General features: G+C 56.3%; 1 protein-coding gene across 2 annotated transcripts; it reads left to right on the top strand.

The window, feature by feature from the left end:
* The first annotated feature begins 133 nt into the window (after positions 1–133).
* Positions 134–10,026, top strand: NAGA (alpha-N-acetylgalactosaminidase). Of its 2 annotated transcripts, none has more exons than XM_058308848.2 (10): positions 134–235; positions 586–668; positions 1,353–1,488; positions 1,847–2,018; positions 2,493–2,670; positions 2,985–3,079; positions 3,755–3,916; positions 5,191–5,388; positions 6,523–6,666; positions 7,133–10,026. In XM_058308848.2, exons 2-10 carry the CDS (start codon positions 653–655, stop codon positions 7,262–7,264), a joined length of 1,233 nt encoding a protein of 410 aa, XP_058164831.1. In that variant the 5' UTR covers positions 134–235; positions 586–652; the 3' UTR covers positions 7,265–10,026. The 2 variants fall into 2 exon arrangements, with proteins under 2 accessions (XP_058164831.1, XP_071075173.1); XM_071219072.1 differs by having other exon boundaries at positions 175–235; positions 925–1,488.
* The last annotated feature ends 1,034 nt before the right edge of the window (positions 10,027–11,060 follow it).

The raw sequence follows: 11,060 nt of genomic DNA, 5'->3' as shown, positions 1-11,060 counted from the left end.
CGGCCCCGGCCCCGCCCCGCCCCGCCCCGCCCCGCGCAGGGCGGAGTTTCGGGGCGCCGAGGGGGCGGGGCCATGGGCGCGTCGGACCCCTGGGGGCGGGGCAGGGGCTGCTAGGGGCATTCCGATAGGCCCCGCCAGGCCCCGCCCCAGTGGAACGCGGTCGCAGGATCAGGTGACTGGGGCGCTCGGCTGCCCCCAGCCCGAGTCCCGCGGCGGGTCTGAGCCGCGCGCGAGGGTTAGTCCGGCTGTCGGGGGCTTTGTGGGTTCCCCGCGTCGGGACTCTGGGGTCTGCCGTGCTGGGGTGGGGGTCCCGGGGGCGGGAGCCCCGGCCCCGGTGGGAGTGCGGAGCCTGCTCCCTGCCCTGCGCCTCTCCCTGGCTGGGCGCGGCCCGGCCCCCGCCCCTCTGGCCCGGCGGGGGGCTGGCCTGTGGCCCCTTCGGGGCTCCGGGCTCCCAGTCCTGCAGGGGACTGAGGTCTAACAGTGAGGGCAGTGAGGGCGGCTGGAGTGTAGGACCCGCTCTTGGCGTCCAGGACGGCAGCGCTGGCCGGGCCGTCGTGACCCCGGGGCTCTTCTAACGTTTCTTAGCTTCCATCGCCCAACGTACAGAGCTGGTGAAAAGCTGAGCAGGTCCTGAGACGCTGTGGCCAGAGCCATGTTGCTCGAGACAGGTACCGGCGGGGCAGGGTGGCTTCGGAAGGGAAGGTGGTCGATTGGGGCAGTGGAAGGTTCCTCTTGTGACTAGGCCTCCTTCCCTGATGTGGGTATGTGGGGCGCCTTGTCTCTCTTTCTGGACCAAGAATGGAGAAGGAAATGCACCGCACGCAGGTATCAATTCTCCTTCAGAGGCCACTTCCTTGTGTGGACTGCATCCCGTGTGAGGCTGTCCCACCCAGAGAACAGCCCATATAATAATTCATCTTTCAGATAAGGAAACCGAAGCCTGAGGGGAAAGGAGCAGGCCCAGGAGAGCTGGCTGGGGCTGGGTGGAAACTGGCTGACCTGTCCCACCCTTCTGAGGCCTCTGAGGGCTGTGGTGGAAGACTGAGGAGACCTGCCACAGTGTCCTGCCAGGTCCCGTGTGTGGAGACGAGGCGAGCAGTTCAGGGCACAGGAAAGCTCAGGTGCTGGGCTTTGCTAACCCCGGCACGGCAGTGGCTCAGACACACTGCCTGGCCCTCGCCACCACTGCCCTGCCGGTGCTGCAGGAGCCAGCAGTTGCAGGAAGAGCCAACTCTGCCTTAAGCCCCGGAGTCTGGTTCCCCTAATGGGTAGGCAGGCGGAGCAGCGTGACGGGGCAGTGGGGCGAGGCCCGCTGTGTGTGGGAGCCCCTCACACCCTCCTGTGGCTGGCAGCGTCCTTGCTGCTGCTGGTGGCCCAGGTGCTGGCGCTGGAGAATGGGCTGCTGCGGACGCCACCCATGGGCTGGCTGGCCTGGGAACGCTTCCGCTGCAACATCAACTGTGACGAGGACCCCAAGAACTGCATCAGGTGAGGCTGCAGCCGCCGTGACACAGCCAGAAAAGAGGGCAAGGCCAGAGCCTGCCCTTCCAGAGAGACCACAGCCGGTGGTGACAGGTGACTCCCAGCCCCATGACCTGCCTGGGGCCTTGGGGCCTGTAGGGCCCCTGAGATAATTGCAAGGAAATAACTGTCCAGGCCCGGGCAGAACCTTGTGCTTCCCTCCACCTGGCTGGCTGGAGCCCTGGCCCAGCCCTGCTCCTTAAACTGGGGGCGAGACCACTCCTTTCACCCCACCCTGCCTATTGCACAACCCCTGCGGGCTGAGGAAGGGGGGAGCTGAAGCCAGGCTGAGCCACAAGCTGCCCCATCTGCCTGCCCTTGCTAGTGAGAGGCTCTTCATGGAGATGGCCGACCGGCTGGCAGAGGACGGGTGGCGGGAGCTGGGCTACGTGTACGTCAACATCGACGACTGCTGGATCGGCAAGCGCGATGCCAAAGGCCGCCTGGTGCCAGACCCCAAGCGCTTCCCCAATGGCATCGCCCACCTGGCTGACTACGTGAGTCCCAGCCCCTGCCCCTTGCCCTGGGGGCTCACGCACTCCTTTCACCCATCCTGCTTAGGATCCATTTATACAGTCCCTGTCTTGAGGGACCACAGTGTGGTGGGGAGAAACACCTCGGTGTGGCCCACTGTGGTGGATAAGAGCCAGGAGGGGCAGCTTATCCAGCTTGGGATTCCAGGAAGACTCCCTGGAGGAGGCAGTTCTTGAGCTGATACCAGAGATGTGGTGTTCGAGGAGAGGGCATGGCAGAAGCAAAGACCTAGGGGCAAGAAACAGCTCCTGGGAGGTGTGCCTCTGTGTTGGAGGCAGGGGAGGCCCATCCCTGCCAGGGCCCAGGCCAGCAGGCTGGGTCCCTCTCTTTGGGCAGTGGGAAGCCATTGGCAGTTTTAATGGGGTCTGGTCAGTTGTGCCTATAGGAGGCTACCTGAGGGTCCTGTCTGCGCCCACCATGTCCTCGTCCCCCAACAGGTTCACTCCCTGGGCTTGAAGCTGGGCATCTACGAAGACTTGGGCAACTTCACCTGCATGGGTTACCCAGGCACCACGCTAGACAAGGTGGTCCAGGACGCGCAAACCTTCGCCGAGTGGAAGGTGGACATGCTGAAGCTGGACGGCTGCTACTCGACCCCTGAGGAACGGGCCACGGGTGGGTCCCTCCGGGGCCTGGGGTGATCAGGTGGATGGGGCAGATGGCCACAGGGGACCCTACAGTGCTCAGCTGGCTGAACTCAGCCTGTGTGTGGCCCCTAGGGGGTTGTGTTTCCTAGGCGCCCTCTCCCTGGGCTGGGGGATCTCAGCTCCCAGGCCCCCAAACCTGGGGCGCCATGGCCCACCCAAGAACTGGGGAGGCCCTTCTTTGGGTGTGTTTCCTCATGCTTGGTAGGAGTGGGTTGGGACTGAGACCCCCAGACTGCCTCTTAGGCCTCCCCTATCCTACAACACGGGGACTGGACTTCCCAGGGTACCCCAAGATGGCTGCTGCCCTAAATGCCACAGGCCGCCGCATTGCCTTCTCCTGCAGCTGGCCAGCCTACGATGGGGGCCTTCCCCCCAAGGTAAGTCCTTCTGTGGGCCCGCCTGGCAGCACTCCTCACCCCAGACCTCCTCACTTCCCCTGTGCCAGCTCCCGAGGGGGCCTCCCACAGTCAGGGCTCTTCTCACCATGGTTGTCCTCGTGCTGCTTTGTAGGTATTTAGGGAGAGGGTGGCAGGTACTCTAAGGGGGTGGGGGTCAGCCAGCCCAGGCTCTTAGAGAAGAAGAGGCACTTGTCAGGCTGTAGGGGCTGGCATCCAAGGCCAGGGCACCGCAAGTGGTCAGAAGCCTGGGTTGTGCTAAGGGGGCTGGAGATCTGGACGCTGGTGAGGCCAGGCAGAGCTGAGACTCTGCGGGTCCTAGTGGGCCCCTTGCCAGGGCCTCTTAGCACATTTGACACTAGAAAGTGCAGGATCAGACTTACAGACCAGGGACGGAGAAGGCTGGCAGATGGTAGGGGCGCATTTGCAGTGGGTGTGCAGTGGGGAGAGTTGTGGGTGCCCCACCCCAGGCCCACCCACTGAGCTGACCCCAGCTGGCATGAGAGGTCAGGCAGACTCCTGGCCCCAGTGTCCACAGGGGAGGCCCGAACAGCCCATCCTCCGTCCCTTGCCGAGCCGCCCCGGCCCCCATGCGGGCCTCCCGCAGCAGGGCGTGATTCTGGGCCGGCCTGGACTCTGCCTCCCTCCAACCCCCAGGTGAACTACAGTCTGCTGGCCGACACCTGCAACCTCTGGCGTAACTACGACGACATCCAGGACTCCTGGAAGAGTGTGCTCTACATCCTGGACTGGTTTGTGACCTACCAGGACATACTGCAGCCAGTGGCCGGCCCCGGGCACTGGAACGACCCAGACATGGTACCGCATGGAGGGACCTGACCCGAGGGCCCACCACCCACGATGCACCTGCCCCCACTGCCTGGAGTTCTCCCTTCCCAGATGCCCACTGCCAGGGGCTAGCCCAGCGTTTCTGAAAGGTGTCCCTGAATGCCTCAGACTCACCTTGGGAGCTTGTTTACAGTTGTGTCTGGTCCCACCCCCCGCCCAAAGGTCAGAATGTTGCAACAGAAACTTGGGAATACCCACGGTGAACCGTCTTCCAGGCAGCTCTGATGGTTCTCAAGCTCGCGGACTTCTTCTGTAGGAGAGGAGATACTGTCCTTGGCAGGGGGGCGCTCATGAGAGCCCGTGCTCTCTTGCCATTTCCAGGGCCCGACTGCCCTGTCATCCCGTCCTCTCCACCCAGCCCTGCCCTCCCTCCCCCAGGAGAGCTGGCCCCTTCTACCCCTTTGTACCTATCTCACATGTAGTCTTGGAGCCTATTTTTTGTTTTGTTTTTTGTTTTTTGTTTTTTCTCCAACTTAGAGTTTTTTCGCTATCTTCATTTAGCCAACAAGTGTTTACTACCAGCGCTGCTTACAGTAATTCTAGGCCAGGTGGAGGGGCAGCCTGGAGAAGCAGAATTAGGCCTGCTCTGGACTTCTTGCTCCAGCTCTGCCACTTCTCGGGCAAGTTCATTTGTTCTGTGCCTCAGTTCTGTCTGTTGAAAATAGGGATAGTAATGGTGGCAATCTTCTGCTTTGAAATGGCAATGGAGCTGCTTTGATGGCTGAGATACCCCTTTCAAATGCTTGCTTTCAAAAGCTTTCAAATGAAAGCTTAGTTAAATGATGACTAAGTCCTGGTCACAGTTGTGTTAGTGGTCATCATGGGTGTCGTGTCTGTGGATTGCTCCTTCTGGTGTCAACAGTCCAGTCAGCTGGGGTTAGGTCAGTGGGTGGCTCGTGGTGGGAGTAGGTCTGGTTTCCTACTACTGCTGCCCTGGCTGTACTTCTCAACTTCTGCATCCCAGTTCCTAGCACTTTCGACCTGAGGATGCCATTTAATCATCTGATCAACCCGTGGTGCAGCCCTAGCATGTCACCACTCCCCTTTTCTTGGTGAAAAAGCACCTGAGGCTTAGATGGAAAGTGTCTCGACTCACCCCAGGGCCACCTGCTGGGGAATAGGGTTCTGAAGGCCCCCCCAGGGCTGTCCTGCCCCACCTCATCTCTGCGGGCCCCCAACCGGGGGCTGGCCCCGCGCCGGCCTCCTGAGCGCAGAGCTGAGTGCGCCTCTCCTCTGCCCGCCAGCTGCTCATTGGGAACTTCGGGCTCAGCTTTGAGGAAGCGCAGGCCCAGATGGCCCTGTGGACGGTGCTGGCGGCCCCCCTCTTCATGTCCACGGACCTGCGTACCATCTCCGCCCAGAACATGGACATTCTGCAGAACCCACTCATGATCAAAATCAACCAGGACCCCTTAGGCATCCAGGGGCGCAGGATTGTCAAGGTACTGGGGCATGGGAGGAGGGAGGGGAAGGCTGAGGAACTGGGCTCAGGTGGTCCCAGCTCCCCAAAGAGCAAGGCTGCAAGCCTGGAGGACATGGGGGGCTGCGGATGTCACAGGGGCAGGACGTTTGGGACCTGTCCAGCCCTCCCCAGGGCTCCCCCTCCTGCTCAGGTGACACAGGGCCAGAGCAAAGAGGCTCTTAGGAATTGAGGAAGGGAGGTGTCATCCCACAAGTATGTATGAGGACAGCGAGACAGTGGGCTTCTGTAGAAGCCTGAGATGTCACTCAGAGAACAAGGCTACCCTCCAGCTCTCAATGAGTTGTTTTGGCCAAGGAATACTACTACTAGTGGTATTTACTATTTATTGAGCACCCACTGTGTGTCAGGTATTTCAGACACATTTTCTCAGCAAGACAGATCCTTTTTCTCTGCTTTATGAGTGAAGAAAATGAAACTTAGAGAGTGTAACAGCCTTAGCCCAAGGCCACACAACTGGCAAATGACACAACAGGACTTGGTTCCAGCAGCAGCTGTGCTCTCTGCACAAATCCCTGCTTCTGTGGTAAAGAAATCTAACAACTATGGAAGAACTAAAGAAAGTGCTATAGAACTGTAGTGCCCAAAGGAGTTATCCCGTTAGTCCCCGCCAGAAGATGACAATGGAGCCAGGCCTGGAGGAACCTTCTGGAAGATGGTGCTTAACCTGAAGGCCAGCCCTGCTGTGCAACCCCTGGCCCCTCAAGGCCAAGTTCATGGGTTCGTGGCTCCCACTGGATGGGGTCCTCTGCTCCCCTGTCCCCTGCTGTCTCGGGGCAGCACTTACATGACTTCCTTTCTGTATCTGGTCCTGTTATTCTATGAGCTCTTTGGGGCAAGACCTCGTGTGGAGTTTTATCTCTGTCCTAGCATGGGGCCAGATACCGAGGCAGTGCCAGCAAGAGTCTGAGTGAGGAAAGGAAGGGGGAAGGCAGGTGTAGATAAGTTGGGGTGCCAGGGGACTGCAGCATCCTCCAAGCCTCTGTGGCCCCAGAGCTGCGGGCAAAGGGGACCCAGAGGTCAAGGGAGGGCTGAGAAGGAGACTTCAGGGCCAACCCGAGCAGGGCCCCCAGCCAGAAACCATTTGTGCGCCCAGGAAGAATTCTTCATTGAGGTGTTCCTGCGGCCCCTGTCCCACGGGGCCAGCGCGCTAGTCTTCTTCAGCCGCAGGACCGACATGCCTTATCGCTACCAGTCCTCCCTTGCCACCCTGAATTTTACCAGCTCCCACGTGTATGAGGTGAGTCTGCTGCTGCATGCAGGGGCCTATCCGGGCTGTGGGCTTCGGGGGTGCCTGGGAGGGTGTCGTGTGGGGGTGGTTCTGGGTCACACCAGCCTTGACTAGGCCGTGGGCCCTCCTCTGGCAAGCTGCATGAGGGGCAGCGGCAGGCACCGAGGGCTGTGGCTGGCGCTGCTCGGAGCGTCAACATCCTCATGCTGCCCAGGCAGCTTTGCTAGGTATCAACAGATGAGCCCATTTGCCTCTGAGGCCTTGCTGCCATGTTCTCCAGGCCCTCTGTGAGCTGGGGCTTTCTCCACTGCCTGTTTCCAGGCATCTGTAGGCCCTGCTAGTGGAGGGCCTACTGGGTGGGAGAATCCAGGTGCCCACTTCCTTAGAGCATGCTGGGAGGGCCTGCACAGAAAGGCCAAGGCCAGGCTTCTCCATCCTCTGAGGTCTCGGTGTCATCAGTGACATCCCGTTGCAGGCCCAGAACGTCTACACGGGTGAGATCATCAGTGACCTCCATGGTGAAACCGAATTCACAGTGACCGTCAACCCTTCGGGGGTGGTGATGTGGTATGTGTACCCCAAGAGCCTGGGCAAGGCCCACCATTGAGGAGCTGGACGTGGAGCAGAGGCTGGGACAGCCCCACTGGGCCCAGACCATGGAGCCTCAGCCTGGTGAGGGCCAGTGGGCAGGGTTCCCTGCTCCCCGGCCTGCCCAGCATCCTGACCCCATCACGCCCAAAGGGCAATCCCAGGACCAAGTTTCATGCCTGCCTACGTGGGAACACTGTTGGTAACTTGCCTTGGGGCAATTTCCTGTGGCCTTCCCGGCCTCTACCTCATCTGGACAGTGCCACAGATGTTGCTGAACAACTCAGCCAGCTTCCTGAGCCCAGAGGCAGGGGTGCTGATGCCCATCTGCACCTCAGCCCTTGACCCTCTCCTTGTTGACTTTGAAATCAAGATTTGGAAGTTTTCTTCTAATTAAGAATAGAGGTCTGACTTCTTAACCAAAATTCCCATGAGTTATTAGACTGGCTTTCCTACCCAAAGAAGGCCTTGCAGACGGATACTGCATGGGAGCGGGGTCGGAAGGAGCCTTGTTCTCTCAGATCCCCAATAAAGCTATTCTTTTGTCAAGTAGTTGTAAGGCAGTCTGGGGCCCCAGCTGCCTACAGGGTTCTGGGTGGCCCTGGGCAGGGTGCTGGTTTAAAGTTTCCCCTTATGTGTAAGATGTGTGGCATCTTCTGGCCCCTCATATTCCAAAAATTACCTTCCTAGAAGTTGCTCTTCCTAGAAATGGCAGGCTTGCCTCACACCAGGAAGCCATCCCTGCTCTGTCCTCACACTGTTGTGCTGGGAACAACAAAGGGCAGCATAGCAGTGATGTTCTAAGCCCTCCCCCAGTTCAGATGCTACAGGGTCTGCTCCTCTATCCCCACCTCTGCCACCCCCCGCCACACAGCAAAAGAGCCTCATCTCTTGAGGAAACTTGCATTGTGTTAGGCAACTTTCTGCTCCTCTCCACCTTTCTGACATGGCTTCATTCACTCCTGTGTGGCACTGTGGGGTGAGGGGCAGGGGTCAGCTTTCTTTTCTCCCAAAGGTCACCCTGTGGCCTCTCCTCTGCCCATAATGCCCCCTGGTCCCAGCATTTCAACTGCTCTCCTCTGTGGCAGCTCCACCACCACCCCTTCTCTCACAATCTGGATGCACAGAGTCTCAGATTCTCCAGCTATGTCCAAGGCATGTCCAGGGGCTCTTTGTGTCTTAAATTGTATTTCCTGGTCCTCCTATAGAAAGGGATAGCAAAGTAAAAAATACATAAATATTTTTTAAAACACAGGTTCCTGCTTCTGTCCCTTTGGCATTTACTTTCCAACCTCTCCTCCTCTAGCTCAGGCCGCAGGGTACCTGTCTTCCCTGGTGACCTGCAGTGGAGCAGGCTAACCCAGGCCTCCTTGGGCCTTAAATTTTGGAGTTCCAGGGCCCCAGGCCTTGGACTGTCCTGTCCTGTGGGACCTCTTATGGATGGACCACCCATGCTCCCCACTTTGGGGTTTTGTGGTCCTTGTATTTTCTTAAAATCTGTTTTATTTATTTCTTCCCACTCCCTCATTTGCATTTGCTGTGTCTGTTTGTTGTGTGCTGGTCTTTTCTTAGAAGACACCAGAAACCAAACCAAGGACCTCCCATGTGGGAGGGAGTCATTCAGTCACCTCTGCTCCCTGCTCTGTTGTGTCTCTCATGTTTTCCTGTGTGTGTCTTGTTGCGTCAGCTCACCACACCAGCATGTTGCATGAGCTCTCCATCTTGTTCATCGTCTTTAGGAGGCACCAGGAACCAAACCCAGACCTCCCACGTGGTAGGCAGGAGCTCAATCACTTGAGCCACATCTGCTTCCCTGGTCCTCGTGTTTGGAGTATGCTGTAAAGGACTGACAAGCACATAGTCCTCATCATTTTTTTTAATTTTTAATGAGGTGCCAGGTCTTGAACCCAGTACCTCATATGTGTGAAGCACACGCTCAACCACTGAACATCCCCTGCTCCCCCACCATTTTGTAGTGCCATTTAGGATTACTGATTGAGTCTGAGTCACCAGAGAAAGTTCCTTTTCCCAGCTAGTGTCAAGAGGCTGGTTCCCATAGGAGGACAAAAGCCTACCTCATCCCAGGCTGCTCTGGAGGCTGTCAGCCCATGCGTAACTCCAGCTTTGGGCCTGGGACACAGCGCTATTCAAGCCAAATGGAAGGGTCTGGGGTGGAAGTACTTCTTTTGGCAGCCCCAGGAAAGAAGTCTGTCCCACCACCTGCGTTATGATGGAGTAGTGGCCTTGAGACCATAGAATTGGGACTTGGGGCTGGGATTGAGCCTAAACGTGTCCAAGCAATCCCTTGCCCTCCAGGCCTAGAGAGGTTATACGTCTTCACTGACCATGTAACTTGTCCTATTGTCCTCGGGAGTCTGGTTTCCATCTCTTGACACACGTTCTGCCTATCATACAGGACATTGTTTAACTCCTTTCCACCCAAATCTTTTTCCCTAGTTCAAAGCAGTCTTAAAAGAGTAACCCCCTACTCCTTTTTTTAAAAATTTTTATTATTGGAATTTTCAAATAGAAAAAATAAAATGGTACAATGAACTTCCGTGTACTTATCATCCACCTTCAACAGCTATCAATTTGGACTATTGTTTCATCTCTCTTCTTTCACACACTTTTGGTGTGTATATGGAGTATGTGAAAGCAAATCTCAGAAATTATTTCATGCTAAATATCACTGTGTATCTGTAATAGATAGGGTCTTTAAATATATATATATCCTAATATACAATTACCTGTCTACCAAAATAAATTCTTAAGATCACCTAATACCCAGTCTGTGTTCCGTTTTTGCCAGCTGTCTCAGAATGTTTTTATGGTTCAAATCAAGATCTAAGCAAGGGACATCAGTGAAAATGGTGCAGTAAGAACTTCTGGGGAAACGGACTTGGCCCAGTGGTTAGGGCGTCCATCTACCACATGGGAGGTCCGTGGTTCAAACCCCGGGCCTCCTCCTCCCGTGTGGAGCTGGCCCATGCGCAGTGCTCATGCGCGCACGCAAGGAGTACGCCCGTAAGGAGAGCCGCCCAGCGCAAAAGAAAGTGCAGCCTGCCCAGGAATGGCGCCTCCCACACTTCCCGTGCCGCTGACAACGGAAGCGGACAAAGAAACAAGATGCAGCAAATAGACACAGAGAACAGACAACCGGGGGAGGGGGGGGATTAAATAAATAAATAAATTTTTTTAAAAAAAAGAACCTCTGGAAGTTCACCTCTCCATTAAAGCAATGTAAAAACTCACATATTATCAAAATCAACTTTTTCAGAATTTTGGAAATAATCCAAAGGTTTGCAACTACCCAGAGAGCATTTAGTCAAAATGACTGAAGGAAGAAGAGTGAAATTTGTTCTTAATTTACGCTATTCCCATCCCCCACTGCCCAGCTCCAGTGGCAACCTTGAAAAATGGCAGCCTGCATTCCCAGGACCAGGGAGAGCAGAATGGAGCTGGAACTTTTTCAAAGCCTGTTTCCCAAAGAGGAGTCATGATTTGACTTATCTGTGGTTGCTGGAAGATCCCATCCAAAAGCCCTGTTAAACCTTACTCAAATTAGAGGGCAGAGATGAGTGATTTTTCAGAGTGGTTACCCAACTGAGGCAATGATAACAGTTGGGGCCAAGAACAAACCAACCAAAAATCTTAAGTTAAAAAGCTGAGGAATGAGATGTCCATAGGGGCTGTATTAATCAGCCAAAAGGGTGCTGATCCAAACTACCAGAACTCTCTTGGTTTTTACGAAGGGTATTTATTTGGGGTAGAAGCTTACAGTCACAAGGCCCTAAAGAATCCAACTCAAAGTACCA

The sequence above is a fragment of the Dasypus novemcinctus genome, chromosome 12 (genome assembly GCF_030445035.2).
Source record: "Dasypus novemcinctus isolate mDasNov1 chromosome 12, mDasNov1.1.hap2, whole genome shotgun sequence".
Taxonomy (NCBI): Eukaryota; Metazoa; Chordata; class Mammalia; order Cingulata; family Dasypodidae; genus Dasypus; species Dasypus novemcinctus.
The sequence above is the reverse complement of the archived record's forward strand: the minus strand, read 5'-3'. Positions and strand labels throughout refer to the sequence as shown.